This window comes from Haliotis cracherodii, unplaced genomic scaffold, assembly GCF_022045235.1.
Source record: "Haliotis cracherodii isolate W230 unplaced genomic scaffold, xgHalCrac1.p SCAF_2, whole genome shotgun sequence".
Classification (NCBI taxonomy): domain Eukaryota; kingdom Metazoa; phylum Mollusca; class Gastropoda; order Lepetellida; family Haliotidae; genus Haliotis; species Haliotis cracherodii.
Genome location: NW_027266275.1, coordinates 76,029,304 through 76,053,094, shown reverse-complemented (window position 1 = coordinate 76,053,094; position 23,791 = coordinate 76,029,304). Strand labels below are relative to the sequence as shown.

The 23,791-nt window shown below is 41.8% G+C and overlaps 1 protein-coding gene across 1 annotated transcript; it reads right to left on the bottom strand.

Moving 5' to 3' along the window:
* Window positions 1-338: 338 nt before the first annotated feature.
* LOC139469657 (bone morphogenetic protein 10-like) lies at window positions 339-21,880 on the bottom strand. The gene is made up of 3 exons (XM_071251887.1): window positions 21,171-21,880; window positions 8,334-9,025; window positions 339-1,107 (listed from the first exon to the last, which is right to left on the bottom strand). Exons 1-3 carry the CDS (start codon window positions 21,598-21,600, stop codon window positions 874-876), a joined length of 1,356 nt encoding a protein of 451 aa, XP_071107988.1. The 5' UTR covers window positions 21,601-21,880; the 3' UTR covers window positions 339-873.
* Between the last annotated feature and the right edge of the window lie 1,911 nt (window positions 21,881-23,791).

The window sequence follows — 23,791 nt, the reverse complement described above, 5'->3', positions numbered from 1 at the left end:
AAATCGTCAGCATTAACAAACAATCAATTCTAAGGTACAGGTTATCTCTAACCACAGATATCGTACATCAGGCGAACTACATGATAACAAATAGCCAGCGAGCGTCGGAATATGCACAGCAACAAAGCTCTACCGTACTGTACACACAGACAGCTATACATATTAGGTAACAAAAGCCCTGGTTAAACTTGCAAACTCTGGTCTAAACAGCACCACTGTGGTTGGCGCGTAATATTCCAGAAGTTGTCTCATGCATATAATTCGGCGTCCTATCTCGCCTTGTGTAGCCTTCGAGCCTCCAGCGAGAGTGTTGGGCAACTTCTGCTGAGACCCCAGGGCGTTTTCCCAACCACGAGGTGACCTTGGAACGGTTCAGCGGGAAGACGCGCTCTGGAATGAACATGCACAGATCGGCACGACAAGCAGACTCCATACACAGATGTGAGTCTCTGCCTGTACGTCTTCCATTGCACGTTTGTTCCACGTAGATTATCAAGTTCCGCTATCAGTCACTGACGATGTAGTCACGGGTTGTTCCAGTCGCGCGCTCCATGCAGGAAGTCACACGTTGGCGAGCCGTGAGTCACCATGCCACCATAACGGGAATACAAGTCGGTTAACATATCTTTTGGTGCAGTTTCACCATGAGAAAAACACAATAAACGATAATAGTACCCGTAGGGTAGCCCCTTTCTCTTAAGCAACATCAGACATGTCATCGCACTGAATAGACGTCCTCCACAAGGTCAAAGAGTCTGTTTAGTTCTATATTGATAACCCTTCCTTGAGACACGAACCAACTTCTGTTGGGGAAGACCTGGACTTCATCCATGAAGACCCATTGTTCCTGGACGCCGCCGAAAGGCGACGACGTCAACGACAGCCGCACTCTGCCACCTGCATGCCCTCGTATTTGAATTTGTAGGTGATGACGTTGTTCTCGTCGACGTACAGGATGGAGATGGGGTTGAGTTTGGTGGGGACACAACACGCACGTGCCACCGCCTTGGGGCGAGAGTTGTGGAACAGGGTCTGAATGACGGCATGTTTGGTAGGGGTGAGGTGGTCGCTGAGGGGGTAGTAGCACTTCCCCACGCACTCGAATGCCTGAAACAGACAGTCATATAATGTCAGACCCGACAAAACAACGTTTCAGGAACAAAAACAATGATTAAACACTTAACGATAATGTTCACCTTTGCAATATTAACAAGCATGAAATACTCACATGCCCCCATTCAGTCTAAATCAAAGTCATTGCCATGGAAACTCAAAAAAAATATTTTTTTAAAAATTCCAAACTATCAAAAGGCACCAGTTCACCACTAGACCTATCTATGTGCCAAGTTTGGTGAAGAAATATGGTACGGTTTTCAAGATCTGCTCCAGAAACGAAATGTGACGGTCGGACGGAAGGACGGAAATACGGAAGGACGGACAGAAGGCACCCATTCCTATATCCCCCCTGCCACTTCGTGGCGGGGGATAATAACGCTTGTCGGGACGGTGGAGAAACTTAATGGTGGCGAGCGAGCGTATGGGTTTTGTATAGTACAAAGTATTTCAGTCATGTCAGTAGATTGTGGGAGAAAAGCGCAAAGTGATGCAGGTCCTAGTCGTTTACCACTATGGTGAAACCCATGGGTATGGTGCTGTTTGTTTGTTGTTTAACGCCGCACTCAGCAATATTCCAGCTTCTCTGACGGCGGACTGTAAATAAGAGTCTGGACAAGAGCACCGATCAACGCAATTGGGATACGATGACATGCATCAACCACGTCAGCGAGCCTGAGCACCTGGTTGTTGAAGACCTATTCAAACCCGGCTCTTCACGGGTCGGGTATGGTGCTGTCACATCTAATAACTGGGATAACAACACAAGGTCATGGGTTTCTGACAGCCAAGACATGACTGATGGCTTGATTTGTTTGTTTGTTGTTTAGCGCCGCGCTCAGCAACATTCCAGCTATATGACCGCGGTCTGAAAATAATCGAGTCTGGACGAGACAGTCCAGTGATTGATATCATGAGCATCGATCCACGCAATGGGCATCGATGACATTCATCAACCAAGTCAGCGAGTCTGACCACCCTATCCCGTTAGTCGCCTCTTACGGCAAGCGAAGTCGCCTGGTACGGCAAGTATGGGTTGCTGAAGACCTATTCTAACCCGCATCTTCATGGGTCGCTAAGGGATTGATTTAATATTTTGGAGATGCATAAACCTGTGGCTATGACAACACGAATGGATCACCAAAGTGATTTTTATTGTTATTTTTTATCCCAGGCCTTTGATTCGAGTGAAAGAAAACACTTTCTTCTTGAAAACAACATAAAGATAATATTGCCTCCGTTTTTATTATTTGCTTGCCCCTCCCCTTCCTCAGTCCCTAAGTTTAATGTGTGAGGATGATCAAACGTTTTATCTTGTGTTCGTTGCGTTTGTCAGCTCTGACCAACTGTTCTGGTAATATAAGAGATGCATTTGCGTTACGTTCTTCGCGTCTTTGATAAAGTTAGTTTGTTTATTGTTTAAGGCCACACTCAGCAATATTCCAGCTATATGACGGTGGTCTGCAAATAATCGAGTCTGGACAGGACAGTCCAATGATTGAGATCATGAGCATCGAGTTTATGATAAAGACATGTTTTAGCATGTTTGACCACTCCATGTTATAATTACAGGTCATTTCACTTTGTACGTGGGCCAAAAATTCATTGATTGTTTTAAGTGTGTTGATAAAGACATATCTACATATGTGAGTGTGAGTGAGGTACTGCTTTACGTCACATCGGCAATATTTCAGCCATATCGTGACGATCTACATATGTAAATATCCAGATGAAGATAATCTAAAATATGATTGGTTGTCTAGAAGGCGGTCAGCTGGTGACTTTCTTTGACTGACCTAAAAGGTACACGAACTCTATCAACATACTGCGAGCATTTGCAATGGGGAAATATTACGCTGGGTCAATTTATGCTGCGAAGTAAAAGTTACATCAGTGTGATAACTCATAAAGGAACAGTACTCCTCCTAAAGGATACATTCACAAACATTTTTTTCAACCTCATTTGATATCAAATAATTCCGAGGGCACGAGTGGCCCAGTCGTCTTAGGCGCCGCATTTCGCTGTGCAGAGTTGCATCCCTTTGGAACGCCATTAACCTATGGGTTCGAATCCAGGTTCGGCCCTATTATGTTTCTAGGTTTGATAGCACCATACCCGTGCTCGTGGGTTTCAAGGAAGTTGTAAACGTCTAAGACCTGCATCACTTCGGCTTTCCTCCCACATTAAGCTGACACGCAGTGATACTGGAATACTGTTAAAAACGGCGTCAAACACAACTCACTCGCTCACTCAAATAATTCCACAACCTACAATAAAGTACCTTGGAAGAATTGATTTCAGTGTACACATCGGTGTTAGGTTTGCAAAAAACTAAATTGTAGACATTTCCTAAAAATATATACTTGTCTCAACAATAATACTTTCCCAGACTGCTAATTAAATCAGTTACACAAAAGAACTGGAAACAACGACACCAAATCAGTGTCATCGTTCTGGGCAATGATGCGACAAAATCCCCACCCACTCTATGATGAGCCAATCGGGAGTTTGCCACTCTGCTAGTGGGCGTGGCCTATATGTTTCAATGATAATGGAAACATTAACGCACTAATAGTTGCCTTGTTAGCCGATTCAATGCCACAGAATCGATTGCAATTTAATTATATACACGGTCAAAAGAATTCATGATTGTATTTAACCCACGGGGCAGCCTCCTGCATGCTGTGTTTACGTGTATCAATCGGTGGCGAGTAAAGCTTGTTTGATAGTATAGCGTAACCTTCTTAATCCGGACGGAGGCTTCCATGGTGAAAGATTATCAAATCTCCGGATAAACCAATCATTTTTACGGTGTTATACTTCTTTAGATATACAGACGAGGTGGCCGGATTAGCGGGGTCCGGTCTAACGAGGTTTCACTGTATATTATTAGTATTACAGTTCGTCCCAGCACACTGACCTACTAACATTACCCACAATGCTCGTGTTCGTCTGGACGTGAAGCTGTCAAGATACAAAGGTCACGCTGTGTTTATGACCCGCTATCTGCCTGGATTTACGTGGCCTTTACAAGCATCTGGGTAGGTCATTACAAACAAAACCTGTTATCCAAACCACGAGGGGAACGCGGTTATAAAGCAGTTCTCCGATACGGGTCTTCATTACTGCTGGTAAAGGCTACGATAACACAGGTGCTGGTATTCTGCAAGAATTTCATTCATAAACATTTGGTTGAACGAAACAGGAGGTTGTTCTAAACAGACGGCGAAAAGAGCGGGGTGGAGGGCGGCCATAATGGCTGATCGGTTAACAGGAAAGACAATAAATACAACTGATGATTTAAACTCTTGGTCTTCCACAAAATATATTCTCATTTCCATTCAAACAAAACTGTTATGTTTGTTTAGAAATATATATATATATTTCTATCTTATCCAACAAACTCCCACACTTATTTGAAATATGTTGCTCGTCCATTCAAGTTGTTACACCAGGGTTATATTACAAACTGCTTAGAATAATGTCACGATTGTGTCTAGACGAATATAACTGTTTATCTGACGTTGTAGCGCTATCCGTCGAATCAATGGCATGGGGACAGTATATCATCTCAGTACCGCTCTCTGCCACCTGCTACACGTATTTCCCCCGTCCCTCGCACGTGCTGGTTGACGAGATTGAAGTCATGTAGCAGGGAGTCACTTACAGGATAGAATGGCACACACGTCCGATGACACGTGGGTTTATGAGAACAACGTCAGGTAATACGCATATTTATTCCTCGTCTTGGCAATTACTAACTTGTTATATCAGTATGTTCTAATATATGTAAAGCGATAGCGGTTATTCTGGTTCGGGAAAATCTCAGGCAGATTTATCAAACATAGACGATGTATCTTTTATCTTTATTCCTGTTATTAAACATTTTTAACTTCTTGTGTTTATTTTGGAACTGGGGAATGTTTATATAGATAATACATATGGTGAATACAAACGTCAGTATTTCACTTCCGGTGAGGCCAAGAGAGTATGAACTTGCGGATAGCAAACACTTTGGATATATCAGGTGTCTTCTCTTCAACGAACAAGACACAATATCACGATTTTTAACAAATAAATGAGTGAGTGAGCGAGTGAGTATTGTGTTATGCCGCTGTCCGCAACTTACCCGTCATAGAAAGTTGGGGTTTGGTTCCGACCATTTGATATCACGGGTTGGTGGTGGGATTTTGTATCGAAATTAGACATTACAGCTACAAAAACAGATTGTCTAATAGATGGCCGAGTTTGTATAGCAATACTACACACGGTATAGAAAGTCTCTTCAAATGAAGGGGCACGGGTGGCCCAGTCGTCTAAGGCGCCGCGATTCGCTGTGCAGAGTTGCGTCCCTTGGACACCCCAGAAATCTATGATTGTGGGTTCGAATCCCTGTTCGCCCCGATTATGTTTCTAGGTTTGTCAGCATCATACCCGTGCTCGTGGGTTTCACCGAAGTGGTAAACGTCAAAGACCTGCATCACTTCGGGCTTTCATCCCACATTAAGCTGACACGCCGCGATATAACTGGAATACTGTTAAAAGCGGCGTTAGACCCAAATCACTCACTCACTCACTCAGTCTTCAAATGATCCCACTGAAGCGACGATTTTGACGAAATCAGTCGTACAGCACGTAACTGTCCTTCGGAATGCCTCATGTTTAATTTTTTCGAGGATTCATGAATGGAAAACATTTTCGGAATTTCGCGATCGCGATCCGATGGTCACATGAAAGGGTACATTGTTCTGACGTGACATTTTGTTGTGCACCAACATCGATTAAGCGCTCGTTCCTTGTATTAAATGGGCAGTACAGGTACTAAAAAAATATAAATAAAATAAAGCAGCACGGTTAAATGTTTAGTCACGCCTGATCGGATCTGACACAAACATGCCGGTATGACAACAGAGTAATAGTAGTAATGGGCCATTTATACTGCGCTATATTCCCACACCACTCTCAAAGCGCTACGCTATTATTAACCCGGTCAGTAGATCAGTGTGCACTCGATTGCATTCTCAACTCCCTAGGGAGTATACAGACGAAGATGCATGTGAGGAGCTAGAAGGTCAACAGTCACAGTGAGTGAGTGAGTTGACTTTGAACAGTATTTCAGGCATGCCCTAGACTAACATACAGTCTTTGAATCTTATCACTACGCAACACATTTTTCTCTTCTGATTTTTTTTCTAATGCTGGTTTCATAGTACAGATAGCGAGACTTGCCTGCTTTGTCCGTTTTATTACATATAGATCTTGGTTATCTATCCGAAAGACTTGACAGGGCTATGTCACAAGCAAATGCAAGTGATATGAGAGGTGGTATATGATTGGTCAATGGGAGGAACATCGAAGGGACATAACTCGTAACAACCACTGGTGGCACTACGATCGAGCCTGGAAATTCCAGTCTTCTTCGGAAAGTGTGGAAATCGGACTGTTATAGTCAGTTAACGCCCTTGCCTCGGGAAGATGATCATGGAGTCTCACCTTAAAATGGTAAAGTCTAAAGTGACGCAGGGTTTTAGACGATTGCCACTTTCCTCGAGCATGAATATGCTGCTGAAAAACCAAGGATCATAACCAGAGCGGATGCTACCCGATAAACGGACGTTTCAGCTTGATGTGGGAGGAAAGCTCGAAATGATGCAAGTCTTGGACCTTTACCACTTTGATGAAACACACAAGCACAGTTATGGTGCTGACTGACCAAGAAACCAAGATCATAGCTTTCTGCGCGCTTAGCGCGAGATCACCCATACTTAAACTTTAAACAGTAAGTGAGTAAATGTTGTTTAACGCCGCAGTCATCATCATCATGGCACAGAGCCCGACCGAACGATTTTCATTTTAGTAACTCCTACACTTTAATATAGACTTACGACACTCGTAGCTATGAATTCTAAGCCCAATCTTATCAGGATTCCCACAGGAGAGTTAAAGGTCGTGAGTAAAGAAAACTGTTTAAAATCATATACATCTATGTAATTTTATTTTATTATATACTTCAATGAGACAGACTGCGTTTTCTGAAGTTGAGAAAAAAATATATTTTCATTGCAGTGAAAATAACAACTTTGTCTTACAAGAGTTACCTCCCCGCAAATTATTCCCCTTTATCATAAGTGTCTCGCACACAAACTGTTGATTTCCTATTTCAGTACTGACATGGTACAATGACAGATGGTCACATATTCATGTGGTTATTCCCTTTGTAATATGCTGAGAATGAAAAGTGCGCCCTGTTGAATTATGGGTAAGGTACTACTATTCAGTTTCTTATGTTTTTGGTATTGAAGTGTCCATGGAGAAAAAAATGTAAAATCCCTTTTCTGGTTTATAGTCAATCTTGTGACTGGTTTCAAATAATAGTATCATGGCGGCATGTTAACTTAATTAGGACAGTAAGCTCAAACTGGTGGAAACCCCGAGCGCGGATATATTGTTGACAGACCACAGGTCATTGTCGGCTCGATCAAAGGCTATCGGTAGCTGACCGCCTCCGTGGTCTAGTGGTAGAGCGTCCGCCCGGAGAGCTGAAAGTCAAGGTTCGATCCCTGGAGTATTCATGTGAAACTGCGACATGGGCTAGCACTATAAAATCGGCATTTAATGTACTCCGGACCAGTACACGCAGCCACACACTCACACACGTGCATGCACGTCGCAATATAAGTGATATTAGCTTGGACTTGCTGTAAACCTCACTCGGATCTGCACCCTTATTCCGCTAATCACCAGACAACAAGGAGTAACAATACTGCAGGAATTCACTTTAAACCGTGTAATGCCAGATTACACCGCATATATACATTTAGGTCGTGTAACATATCAAACAGAAATGACTGAACGGTTATTGTTCGATTGATATTTAAGTATGTGTCCCCCCCCCCCCCCCCCCCCCCCCCCCAACCCCCACCCCCCTCTTACGAAATTTAAACATTTCACGACAGCCGTCAGGTATTGTTATGTCACCTGATAGTCACGTGCACTGGTTCCAATATGGCCTCCTGCCAGTGCAAGGGGATGTGTTATAGGTACTGAGACGGGTCGAGTGCAGTAAAACGGTGTGTATGGTCTAATGATTTATCACCTGGGTGTGATGGGCGAAAGGTCGAGAGTATCGCCACTTACATACTGCAAGATATAAACACAGATGTGTGGAGCAATGGTTCACCTAGCACGGTATTTGCACAGCGTGTTTCTGTATCGTTACCTGGTAACCAGGAGGCGCTATAATCCACTTGTTCCAGTTTATCTCCTGGAAGCTGACGTACAACAGGCTCCTTCTGCAACTGTTCCTGCGGTTCTTCTTGCTTCTCTTATACCTAGACAGTTGCCCAGTGGAATTAGAGTGTCTATGCTGATGCACGCTCTCCGTAGCAACTGCTTCGTCTTCAACGTCCAGCTCATGTGCTATCAGCTCATGCAGCTCTTTCTCCCGAAGGCTCCGTTTCTGATTATTGTTTGAGAAAATAACCAACAGGGGTTCGTTCCTATGGTTTGGATCAGTGTCTATATCCATAGCACCATCCGTTACTGCGTTAAACACACTCTCTATGCGAACCTCAAGAATCTGGACGCAGCTTATGTTCTCAGCCCATAGGCGCACAGCGGAAGTGACGTCAAATGCTTCCCACCCGCTATTATGGCCGTAGATATGGCGCGAGGACAATATCTTGTACCTGTCCTCAGGGCCCAGTTCGTAGCCCCGGTCCTGGAGCACCGACACAATCCTGTCAATTCCTGCGTAAGCGTCCCTGTCCTGCTGAACCAGTGTATACAATCTCAACATGGCGTAGTCTATCTCCTCGTCCCTGGATATGCTGGTGATGTTGAACACAAGCTTGTGTACTCGTGTGTGGTTACCAGGCAACTCGGCTTCCATGGTTCCGTTAAAGTCAAAGTCTGGAAAGAATAAATTGAAAAGATTAGAAAATATCTTATAAGATATTACTTGATATTAACCATATGAGTAGTGAGCAAGAGTGAAAATTGTGCGATACTCGAGAGATTAAGGACATTGTGCCATCTGAACAATAGGCAAACATCAGAGAGGTCTGTCTGTATTGTTCATACGTTTATTTTCACTTTCCTATTATACAAATACTGCCACTTTTGCCTGTAGTATTGTAGGTATTTTCCTTTATCATACTAGCCTTGTGAGAGGTCCTACTTTCAAGTGAGACCTACGTGGAGGTTTAACATTTTATTTGTGAGACCTAACAATTGAAGTATTACCAACCTGCTTTGAGGTTTTACCTTTGTATTGTAACACTTAGGTTTTTATAAACTTGCCTTTTGTTTTGAAAATAATGTTGATTTTTGATTGGGGTAAGGTCATAATTATTTTCCCCATGATCCTCACATATCTTGTTAAGTTTTGTACCTGACTGTTTTCCCACTGAGCCTCCGGGGCATTAGATGAAATGTTGTTCAATTTTACATGTTATGACTTCAGTTGTGTACATGCTGCATGTGGTCTTTCTCTTGCACGCTTTAATCAAATTCCTTTTATATCGCGACACACTGTATTTTGTTTCACTATAAGGTAACTCGATGTTCTCACAATGTTTTTCTTTCATTCGATGGTTCATACGTTAGATAAAACACTCCTGGGTTTTGGTTGAAATTGTAAAACCTCCAGTTCGGCCAAAGCTCTTTGCCCTTTTCCAAGTATATATGCAAACTACGCGAAATACGGCATTACTCTTAGCTGTCCCCCGTGAATGAATGTCCATCTCCAAATGGCGAATTGGCCAATAACCGGAAAAAGAGTTCCATCTTTTCCTGTGTACCTACAACCTATTCTGAAATATAGTAGGGGCCTCTGTCAATAATGTCTGACTGGTAGTAAGATTGCAAATGTGAGCGTTAAGTCTCAGGTGAAACAATAAGGGGAATGTACACAATTCTGTGAAACTGATTACATAGTTTTAAATTTTATATCAAAACAAACACATTGTCAGAAATATGCATCACGCTTTAGTTGATCTGTATATGGCCTTATCTGTGTTCTTTGAACTTTTGTTTCAAGAAAGTGTGAAAACTGTGTAAAAATCCACATATTTCCTTGCATTTTCACAATTTTGAAGTAGTGAAACACAATTACGTTGACACGGAGACGACTGTACCCAACTGTCTAAATTTAGCTTAATTATTACCCTATCTTGTGTTATAGAGATATGGGTTAAAAGTGTCCCCAATGTCGACCTGTGCTGGGGACTTATGTACTCACATACTCCACTGTATATTACGAGTATACAGGAAAAAGTGGGAAGGAAAAACAAATAAACCTCTTCAGGGCTGTAGCCAATTGAAGCAAATACGACCTTTTCATATGAACATGCAACAATGTTTCAGGGAGACTAGTTCCAATCTACTGGTTGGAGTGTTTTTAAAGGAACATGTTTTTGGAGACGATCAATAGCCATATCCTCAACAACACATTGACGTTTCCCACAAAACCATGACATGCCAAAGGGATGCAACTCTGGTCAGCGAATTGAGATATTTAAACTATTAGCCTATTAAACTGTTTACAAGCTTTGCAACAATGTCATCATGTATACTCGGATCCCGTGGTACCGCGGCATTCATCGTATGCGTTGATACTTACTTCTGGAATTTTTTTTTTATTATTGCCTTACCCCCATCTATCAATGGCCAACGATATAACCCGCAGTTCCCCAAGTAAACATTCTCTATCGACCTGAACTAGATCATCTGCATATTCATGTGCCCAGAATCTTTTGGGAGACCACAAGGGCCATAATGCCAAACTTTGAAATAGGTTCTTCACTAGTAGCCAAGAGATAAATACATACTTTGGCACACTAGGAGTGCTTTTTATATATTTATTGTTGAATTTTAACATTTTTCCGTTTTGTGACAAATTATTGTCATCCAATTTTTAAAAAAACAATCTTAGAATATCATTTCTGATATTGTGTTGTTGATTTTAAAAATATTTTCTCTTACTTTTCGGTAAATATGCATCGAATACCTATTACTGATAACACATTTAGAATTGTACTTGTGCTGTCTTTGTACTTGTCTGGACAAATCACTGATGTGTTGCATGATCATACTAAGTGGTTGGTAGATTTATATCCTTTTTTTGTCCAGTACGGACCCCCCTCCATACACAACTTTCCTCTGTACCGCGATACGATGGAGTTCTCTCCCTTGTCAAACTGAGCGCGAGGCCCGACTTTTACTCGGAACTACTAATGTAAATAATGACTTTTTATCAGTAAAATATGCATTGTTAGATAAAATAAATGACATCTGATATAGAGAACACGAATAATCATAAAGGATAGTGAGTGCATTTTGTCCCGCTCAGCGTACATGACAAGTACCGCGACACCCCGAGATGGCAGGCTACTGTTACTACTGGTCAGCCAAAGTAATGGGCTACGGCTGACCTGGGTAGGAACTGGTCCCCAGTAACCTATGCTGCTCGTATACGGCAAATAACATGGATGGTAAGACTCAATGACTGACTGCGCGTCATCGTATTTACAAACCACCGCAATAAACCGGAGTATTTGCCGACTGCGGCGTTAAACAACTCATTCATTCATTCATTCGCTCACTCAATCACTCACTCACTCGACCAACCACACACCCACCCACCCATCCACTCACTGACTCGGACCAAGATGGCTTGGGGCGGTGATCATAATATCAATCACTGTTTTTTGTGCCTCAGACTTGGATATTTATAGTCCACTCACTCACTCACTCACCCACTCACTCACTCACTCACTCACCCACCCACTCACTCACTCACTCACTCACTCCGCTTGGACCAAGACAAGTATGACTTTGGTAAATACATATTTTTGTTGGACCACGATATGGAATAAAACAAAGTGGACCATGTTCCTTGACTTCAAAACCTTGCAATAATGAAGACTTCAAACAGATTCGCCCACAATCTAGGATTAAAAAGGTCGACTACAATCTAATTCTTAAGTGTCGGATCAAAAGCGATGCTTGAAATACATCAAAGTTCCAAGCGACACATGTTCGTTACCCATGTTGTCTGCTAATTATACATCATAATGCTAGTTGAAGGCGTTATCTTAATAGGAAGTTGTAAGACCACAGCCGACCTCGGCATGAATGTGTTGTAATCATTGTGGGCTGATATCGACACGTGTTCCCCTTGGGAATCCCTTCGAACCAACCTGTGTTCCGCGCCACGGCATACCATAACCTAACCTGTGAGTAATTTTGCTTTATGAATGCATCAATCGGAGGAATAACTTCAGCTATGTGATAAAATAAACAGAAAAAGAAAAACAAAGCACGCTCACGTTCTCAGCTTCCGGTAAATCGGTTTCAGTTTCAAGCGTCAATTACGACGCAGATTGTGAGCGACTGGAAATAGGGGTCTGTTTGTGATAACAGTCTTCTATGGAGATATTGTAAGATAGCCGTTGCCGTTTCTGTCTCAGACATAGTGCATGGGAAGGGCTTGATGAGGAGCAATACTCATATATCCCCTTGGGGGAATTGTTCTACACATTCTCTGGATTGTACTCTGGAGATGGATTCCAGCACGTGGCCACCCTGTAGGTGGAGGTATCGTTATGAACTATATCCTTACCTTGCACCCAGTGCGAGCTATGTGACCATTGTGCAGGTAGATGGCAAGGTGAATGTATATTCATAAAAAAACCACAAATACCCACATCGTGTGGTTTAAACCTAGTTAGACCTGTTAAGATCCGGGGTAGAATAGGTCTTCAGCAACCCATGTTTGCCGTAAAAGGCGACTATGCTTGTCGTAAGAGGTGATTAAAGGGATCGGGTGGTCAGGCTCGCTGACTTGGTTGATGCATGTCATCGTATCCCAATTGAGTGGATCGATGCTCATGATGTCAATCATTGAATTGTCTGGTCCAGACCGCCGTCATACAGCTGGAATATTACTGAGTGCGGCGTTAAACAAACAAACAAACAAACAAATAAACAAACAAACAAACAAACAAACATTAACATAAGCATGTTCCAATTACACACAGTGATCCCGAAGTGTGTGACTAGTTTTACGCAATATTCCAGAGGGGGACACCAGGAACAGGCTTCATACAATTTTTAAAAATTAATTTATCTAATTTGCTTCAGCAACTGGGCTTCCCGATCGACGGTAGTGATTCCAGAGAAACATAGATCCCCAGTATCACATTGTGGATTAGGTGGCTGCACTTTGATCTGGCTGATTGAATGTCATTATGCTGCCCCGATGGCGTCGATCGATGCTCATGCTGTCAATCACGTAGTTACCTGGCCCATATTAATTATTTACAGACCACCGAGAACTATCTGGAAGATAGATTACTGCGGTGTTCAAACATCATTCTTAGAGAACCAAACCTCAGCAATGATATGACCTTGTAGTTTTCTTGTGTCATCACACTTTACAGGGCGACCGGTTCTACATCCTTTTGAAAATAAACGATGTTGACAACATCACGCGAAACCCCAAAACAACTCTTGAACGAATAAACTTATTACCAATCAGAAAACAATTCCTGAACACAATCCCAGACAAAACTAAAACATCAGAAGCAAGGAGGAGAAACAAGTAACAGGCCATCTAATACTGACACGACAACTGATGTCAGTGACATGGTCCATAATGACAAAACTATTGTCAGTGGAACATCATATACACCAGGCACATCTAGTTTACGAACAATCCTCAATATAACCTTAACCTAATAAAGAGATCACTCTAAGATAACCGTGTTTCAAAACCCACTTGAAAGAACAAATTTATAGAAGACACACACTACCCTTAAAGCATCTCCTAGTTAGGAAAGTTTAGTTAATAGTAGTATTGTAAACAAACTCGTAATTTGTAATGGACTTTTTACAAAAAGACGCTGCAAAGAATACTTTAGATAACAACTATAAATTCTAGACATCCAGTGCGGATTAAAAAGCGAATTCTCCCCCAAGTCCACATCTAGTCACAGAATACACCTCATTATCCCTGCCGTGTGATAAGGCTGTCTTCTAACATGCTGTATCAGCGTGATGGATTGCACGCCCTACTGGGTACGGCAACAGGTAGGTCGTCGGCGGCACCGTGGTCAGGAACAACGTGTGTATTCTTGCCACAGCTTGCAGGTAGGTAGCCTAGCTATCTGGCCCGGGGTACACGTGCAGGCACTGCAGCTCACCTCCTGTCTGTGTGGTCTACATACCATTCGGTGCAGATCCTTTTTGCTTTGTAGTGAAATGATGACCATTTTGAATTTTTTTCTTTTTCAAGATATTATAAATAATGAATACATTTAGTAAAATAGAAAAAATAACGAGTTATGAGAAATACAGAACTATCTGACGGCAGTAAATAGTGGTACTGCTGATCCCGAGTCTTCGGCAAGAGATGACGTACTGGGCACAGATCATTCGCTATTAGGTTTATGAAGTTCATCCTATTGTCTTAAGAAAATATATGGAATGTAAGAATATCAAATTATTAAAGAAGAGAATTATAAGGATGTCAACTTCTTTATATTGAGGTGCACAACGTTTTGGAGTATATATATATATCTCCTCCATGAGGTGACTTAAGCAGTAAGTATATACTCCGAAACGTTGTGTTCCTCAACATAAAGAAGTTGACATCCATAAATTCTATTCCTAATGTGTATCACTTCTAAATGCCATCCAACATTAATTTATTACCTATGCTAAATATCAACGCGAAATCAGTCTCGATTACCTCTGTGTGTGTGTGAGTGTGATTGTGTGTGTGTGAGTGTGAGTGTGAGTGTGTGTGTGTGTGTGTGTGTGTGTGTGTGTGTGTGTGTGTGTGTGTGTGTGTGTGCTTGTACTAGTCCGGACTGATGCCTATATATACTGCTCGCTCACTGAAATACCATGCCGCAGTTTAACATAAACACCCACTCAGACACAGTATACTGACACCGAGCCGACCAGTCCTTGTGTTAGCCCCTTAATGCCGAGCGCCAGACAGGGTAACAACAAGTACCATCTTTTAACGTCTTTTGGTACGACGCGGCGGGCGGACGCTCTACATTGGCATAAAAGGCAAAATAGTTGTGTAAATCATCACTGGATCACTGGAAATCGGTGACGACACCAGGTGTTCTCGAAAAGGGTAAGCACATCCTACTCTACCGGCAGCACCCGCCACTCACACAGTTGCAAAACCCAGTGAGTGTATGTTGCTTTACGCCGCACAGCAGTATATATTAGTATGTTATCTGTCTGTTTTGGCCTTTCTTCAATTGTGCTTTAAGTGTCGTCAACTGTGTTCTTCAGATTTAGGTTGTACCGCGTCGGGAATAAAAAGCTACATGCAATGTAAGCGTCCTCTATCCCGGTCACTGGGACACAACACAGTACCATATTGTGTAATTACACGTTGTCCCGTGCACAACCTCCACCTCATTAGTGTCACTTTCCATACACTCATCACAGCAGCTGTGCCTAAAGTACATGTGCGGCCTCGCGTTTAGCGTGTTACATGTATTCTCTATCTTTCTATTTCAGGAAGAAAGATTTCATAGGAAATGTAACACCACAAAATGTCATGTGACTGATAATTTTGCAACATTTTGTTTCATTTCTTTGAAGTGTTGTGCTCTCGCAAATAAAAGCAACAAAACCCTTTCCATTTCCATAAGAAATCTCTGCTAAAAGCCGAGTGCATTTTGCGATTCCGTCACTATGTCATAAGCTTGAGTTTCTTAAAGACTATCGAATAGTGATGCAACCAGGTGTTTCCGAAAACGTGAGCATGTCCTGTACCACTGGTAGGACCCGCCACAAACACATGCAAAGGCAAGTGAAATCTTCATCTGAAAAAAGCACGAGAAAAATATGGTACGAGTCCAAATAGGGGATTGTATCGGATATTATGTTTGTCACCAATGCCTCAAAGTGGGAAATGTCCCCCACATGTCTACCATAAAACCTTTTGAAAGCATTACCAAGGTTTTGAAAACTTAAACACCGATCAAACAACTTTGGAGCAAAAGTCGTATGTCGCTCTTTGAAATTTTTGTAGAAAGAGCTGGTTCGATTGTAGCTCAAAAGCTGGAGCTGCTTGAATATTGCTCGACATAAAGGGAATATTGGAAAGTTGAAGTCACCCCTCTTTCATGCAGTATTGCAGCTAGTCTTTTGTCACTCTGAATCTTTTTTGCACAGATCAAAATATGAAGCGGATCAGGCGGTTTCGCTGGTCTCTTTTATTTCTTCCTCAGAAGTGTAAATCTGTGGAAGGGAATTGGCTATTGGCTCTGAACGATACCAGATCATCACTATACCTGATATACCAAGTATATCATGGCCAAATTCACTTGATTTGATTTTGGTAGTCCGAGAAGAAATTCTGACTCGTATGACTCAGAAACCAGATCAGCAAGGAGGATTGGTGCCCCTGAGAATACCCACTTCTGGCCTGAATGACCTGTACTCACATTTCCTATAGATGTAGGAGAAAGTTCGTCTAACACATTGTCTTCTCGGCACACGTCCGATGACATTTGCTTTCATTTTTGACAAAGTATCCCGAACCTTCAAGGATAGAGTTGTAACTATATCTATGGTCAACACATTCAGTGACAAATGCCCAATGGGGCAAGGAATTGCCATACTTGAGACATTCATGCACATTCTTCACGTTTCGGAGAAGGATAGTAGTTCATAGTCTCAAAAACTTTCTGTAAACGTAAAGAAAGTCCTTTCTTGATTGTATTAAGGATTATTGTTAATGGGACAGGGATTTGGTGTTAAATTTGCTGGACCTTGCAATTTTTATTTTGGAATGGACATGTCTTCAGGTTTTAGAGTCAAGCCAAAGGTTGATTGTACTGATGCCTGATGTTTGGCAGATGTCTTATACCGCGTTCTTTGATCAAACTGTAGTGATGCTTACATATAATTGTTATGTCATGTTAAGCATGAACTTTGGAACACGTATGATGTTGATATTTGTATATGATATATCCGTCAAAATATAGCGTCAACGCCAGAAAATAATCAGTTTGGATTATCTGCTGAAACCGATTCCATTTTTCATAAAAGTAAAAATAAACATGCTTACCATTTTCGCGAACACCTGGTGTCATAATTGATTTTCAGTGATCCATTCATATAATTGTCACAGCTATGGTGCCTTTTACGGTGGAATTTGTTTCGGTGGATAATCGAGACTGGGTTCTTCTTTGGTGTTGATATTAAGTGTAGATGTATTTATATGTAGTGTGTTATAAAGTAGACATTGTTACATTAGTAATCTTCAGGGCCATCATTTACAGGTACGTAAAGACAGTTTTATATATAGAGACAATCAACGTGTTATTGCACCCAATACGGACCATGCAAAGGGGCCGACCAGAATGTGTTCGTACTGTGATTGCGGCAAACAGCAGGTGCAACATTAACATGTACTGTAACTGTACCCAGACATTGTAGTCAGTTCACACAAGGCCAGGTTCATTTCTGTCAAGCTTTAGTTAGCCTATCTTATCACTGTATTGCACTAAAAGATAACTGAATTACAATATTAATTAGATGTGTAGTCAGAGACGATACGACGTTGGGAGTTGCTGCGTTGCTAATAAATAAACGCTTTAACGTCCTACATATCACCGCTTACCTGGCACCGTGTTACGCTCCACGTTCATAACACTATACAGAGTCATCGTGTGACGTTTCACGTTCATAACACTATACAGAGTCATCGTGTGAGGCTCCACGTTCATAACACTGCACAGAGTCGTCGTGTGACGCTCATAACACTATACAGAGTCATCGTGTGACGCTCCACGTTCACAACAGTATACAGAGTCATCATGTGAGGCTCCACGTTCACAACACTATACAGAGTCATCATGTGACGCTCCACGTTCATAACACTATACAGAGTCATCGTGTAACGCTCCACGTTCATAACACTGCACAGAGTCGTCGTGTGACGCTCATAACACTATACAGAGTCATCGTGTGACACTCCACGTTCATAACACTATACAGAGTCATCGTGTGACGCTCCACGTTCATAACACTGCACAGAGTCATCATGTGACGCTCAGCGTTCATAACACTATACAGAGTCATCGTGTGACGCTCCACGTTCACAACACTATACAGAGTCGTCGTGTGACGCTCATAACACTATACAGAGTCATCGTGTGACGCTCCACGTTCATAACACTATACAGAGTCATCATGTGACGCTCCACGTTCATAACACTATACAGAGTCATCGTGTGAGGCTCCACGTTCACAACACTATACAGAGTCATCGTGTGACGCTCATAACACTATACAGAGTCATCGTATGACGCTCCACGTTCACAACACTATACAGAGTCATCATGTGACGCTTCACGTTCATAACACTATACAGAGTCGTCGTGTGAGGCTTCACGTTCATAACACTATACAGAGTCGTCGTGTGACGCTCATAACACTATACAGTCATCGTGTGACACTCCACACTCATAACACTATACAGAGTCATCGTGTGACGCTCCACGTTCACAACACTATACAGAGTCATCGTGTGACGCTTCACGTTCATAACACAATACAGGGTCATCGTGTGACGCTCCGCGTTCATAACACTATACAGAGTCATCGTGTGACGCTCATAAGTCTATACAGTCATCGTGTGACACTCCACACTCATAACACTATACAGTCATCGTGTGACCCTCCACACTCATAACACTATACAGTCATCGCGTGACGCTCGAGGTTCATAACACTATACAGTCATCGTGTGACGCTCATAAGACTATACAGTCATCGTGTGACACTCCACCTTCATAACACTATACAGAGCTATCGTGTGACGCTCATAACACAAAACAGGGCTATCGTGTGACGCTCATAACACAAAACAGAGCTATCGTGTGACGTTCATAACACTATACAATCATCGTGTGACGCCCATAACACTATTCAGAGTCATCGTGTGATGCTCCACGCTCATAACACTATCTGGTGTACGCTATTACAAGGGTGTGAACAAAGCAGGGTCACGTCTAGCTATCTGGTGTACGCTATTACAAGGGTGTGAACAAAGCAGGGTCACGTCTAGCTATCTGGTGTACGCTATTACAAGGGTGTGAACAAAGCAGGGTCACGTCTAGCTATCTGGTGTACGCTATTACAAGGGTGTGAACAAAGCAGTGTCACGTCAGTCTGTGAACGAGAATGTGACATCTACTTAGTGTACGCTACTAGAAGGTTTCAGTGTCACGCCTACCTAATGAGTGTTATTAATGGGCATCTTGACACACAGTGTCACGCCGATCTGTTTAATGTGATGTAGGGGACACCTACCTGTTCAGTGTACGCTATTATACAGGTACATTGGAATGTGAGTGACACCTGCTGTATACTAGCATATGGATGTACCAGGATACGAGTCACGTACGCTATAATATATGTGTTGTAAAACTGAGTGACGCCTGTCTGTCTTGTGTACGCTGTTATACAGATGAACCAGAATGTGAATGACACCTACCAACTGTACGTTATTGTACATGTGAACAGAATGTGAATGGCATCTACCTACCAACTGTACGCTATTATACATGTGAACAGAATGTGTGTGACATCTAGCTACCAACTGTACACTATTATACATGTGAACAGAATGTGAATGGCATCTACCTACCAACTGTACACTATTATACGTGTGAACAGAATGTGAATGACATCTACCTTCCTGGTGTACGCTATTATACATGTGAACATAATGTCAAGACATCTAGCTACTACCTTCCTGGTGTACGCTATTATACATGTGAACAGAATGTCAAGACATCTAGCTACCAACTGTACGATATTATAAATGTGAACAGAAGGTCAATGACATTTAGTTACCAACTGTACGCTATTTTACATGTGAACAGAATGTCAAGACATCTAGCTACCAACTGTACGCTATTATACATGTGAACAGAATGTCAATGACATCTACCTACCAACTGTACGCTATTATACATGTGAACAGAATGTCAAGACATCTAGCTACCAACTGTACGCTATTATAAATGTGAACAGAATGTCAATGACATCTACCTTACAGCTGTACGCTATTATACATGTGAACAGAATGTCAAGACATCTAGCTACCAACTGTACGCTATTATAAATGTGAACAGAATGTCAATGACATCTACCTTACAGCTGTACGCTATTATACATGTGAACAGAATGTCAAGACATCTAGCTACCAACTGTACGCTATTATACATGTGAACAGAATGTCATGACATCTAGTTACCAACTGTATGCTATTATACATGTGAACAGAATGTGAATGACATCTACCTTACAACTGTACGCTATTATAAATGTGAACAGAATGTCAAGACATCTAGCTACCAACTGTACGCTATTATAAATGTGAACAGAATGTCAAGACATCTAGCTACCAACTGTACGCTATTATACATGTGAACAGAATGTCAAGACATCTAGCTACCAACTGTACGCTATTATACATGTGAACAGAATGTCAAGACATCTAGCTACCAACTGTACGCTATTATACATGTGAACAGAATGTCAAGACATCTAGCTACCAACTGTACGCTATTATACATGTGAACAGAATGTCAAGACATCTAGCTACCAACTGTACGCTATTATACATGTGAACAGAATATCAAGACATCTAGCTACCAACTGTACGCTATTATACATGTGAACAGAATGTCAAGACATCTAGCTACCAACTGTACGCTATTATACATGTGAACAGAATGTCAAGACATCTAGCTACCAACTGTACGCTATTATACATGTGAACAGAATGTCATGACATCTAGCTACCAACTGTACGCTATTATACATGTGAAGTATAGTAGAATGTGTGTGATATCTTCCTACCTGGCGTACGCTATCACAGGTGGGCCTTATGTGATTTACACAAACCTGTTTGATATTCACTGTTAAACAGATGTACCAGAAGATGTGTGACAAATACCTGTGTGATGAACGCTATTGTACAGGTAGACTGAAAGGTGACACCTACCTTCTTGGTTGACGTTCATGAAGCTGCGGACGATGTTGGAGGTGGGATGGATATAGGGCTTGCTGGCTGAAAACCTGTTGTACAAGTCCATCATATACTCAGGGGGATCGCGATGCGGGTCACGAATAATCCCCTCCGCCCCAATAGATGCCAGTCCCGGGGGTGGCAGGTTCTCTAAACTGATGTCCTCAATTTCCACCTCTGTGTCTTCCATGTCATCTGCATCGTCCTCGTTGTCGTAGTCGTCGTACAGCTTGTTGTATTGGTAGTCCACACCACCGTCCATGCCATCGGGGAGAGTGATGTTGCCAATGACATTGAAGTCGCTTACGAGGCTCCAATTGAATGGGAGAGCAACGGATGGCCGGAAGATGGTCGGTAGCAGGAGAAACAATTGAATGACCTCAGAAATAAGCAGACGCAACCTCATCCTCTGACGGCGATAAGTTGGCGGTATAATGACGTCTTCGCACCTTCGATCACAGACGACAAGATAATGACACTACATCGGCACACATTGTGACGGTGTCGACTGGAATAATATCACGGCCTGGTCTACAGTCAATTTGTGTACAATTGGCATTAGGTGTTCCTAAATGTGGGCAGTACCCTATGTGCCTATTCCAATCAGTTTTGTCGGCAAATGAAGACCTACAACGTGCTCGCTGTCTTGTGCTTCCACATTTCACAACCCGGGGTTCTCGCAATCTGCGCTTCACTGTCAAATTACGGCATAATTTACAATGGGTATCAGCGGGAACTCACACGGATCATATATAATGAAATATTATCAACCAGTAGTTGTTTTGCCGCAGAGTGAATGCATACGGTAGTCCAGAGTAGAGACGCATTTTCTCGGAGCCAAGGTTCTCTTTCAGGTGCTTACTCCGGTAGATAAGTGACGAACATGCCATGTGCTCTGGCGGAGGGCAAAGGTGGACCACGCTGCCTGCTTCGGGTCCGCACCCCTTATCTCCAGCAGTCCATAGCTCCTCCTTTCTTCTCCAACACCGCACTCCCGATAAATAAATGTTTTTGCTTATTATCACAAGATAATTCTTTGATTTGGTAATTACACGTACGATAGGCTGACAGACTCGACTGAGACTTCTCTTTGTACAATGCCACCCTTTACCATTGTTGGTGCCTGTAGAACGTTGCCCTGACCTGCTACCTGGGCGGGAGAGCGTATACAGAACAAGGGAACTATACCACGCGTGTTTATTATTCTTTCAACAGAACTGAACTTATCACTTTCATTGTAGGATCCACGAGTACGTTGCTGTAGCCTCTAGGGTAGGAGTGTTCGTTGTAGTGTGTCTGGGCACCAGATTCAGAGCGTACACCAAATATGCAGCAGGACTATACTCAAGCACAAAAGTAACTAATCTCCTTCATATTAATCGCTTTATCAGGCAATTTTTGTACACCATATCTAAAATTATTTTTCAATAAAATTATGAATACTGGAGTGTTTCCGGAGTCTCGGAACGTTGGTGTGACATGCCCATTGTATAAAATGGTATACGGTCAGATCCCTGTAATTACAGAGGTATTCTGTTTCTAATGTACCGGGGAAGCTGTTTACTTTTATTATAGAAAAGAGTCTCAGTTTGGTTGGATGTTAACAAACTTCTTTCTGAAAGTCAGGCTGGTTTTCGCCCAAACTTTTCAACTGTTGACAATGTATTTACATTGCAAGCTTTATGTTCCAAATATGTATATAAACCTAGGAGTCGATTATTTAGATAGAGGAGAAATGATGTATTTACTTCTTACCAAAGAATGTCATGGTAAATTGTTTCTAGTTCTAAAGAAATGTGTATTCATCGTTAAATGCTTGTATTGAAAACCCAATCTGGTAAAACACAGTGCTTCTTAACACCTAGTGGTGTACGTCAAGGATATATATTAAGTCAAGTTTTGTTTATTTTCTTCATTTATAAGCTTGTCACAGAATTATATAACGAGTGTCATTATGGTGTGTTGTCACACAAGACATTATAGATTTAATGTTACTTTTATTTGTTGATGCTAATATAATGTTTTGATACTCTGTTAATTGTCTACAGAAACAGAATGTATTACATTCTTTTTTGCAACAGATGGGATTGGAAGTTAATTTGTCAAAAGCAAATGTAACTGTCTTTAGAAATGAAGGTATCATTTACAAAAATGAAAAAATGACTTATCTTAATATCCCCTTAAAATTGTTACTTATTACAAATACTTAGGCTTGACGATATCATGGAAACTTTGCTACAGCGTGTGCTATATTTGACGGCACAATTGCACCTATCTAGTTATAGGAGGAGAAATATGGAGAGAAAAATATAATGACGCCATTGAAAAAATACATTCTTCTTACTTTATACGCTTTTTAATGGTTGGAAAATATGCTTCCAATAAAGATATATTAAGTGAAACAGAACGCTGTCTCATTTATGTATTAAGTCAACTCTGAATGACAAAACATTGGTAAAAATTACTGAGGGTCGCAAATACATCCTTAACTACTGAAAACTCTTGATGACAATGGTAAAACGAATTGGGTGTCCAATGTCAGATATTTATTATTGTCATGTGGCTATTCCTTTGTGTGGATATCCCAAGATGTAGGG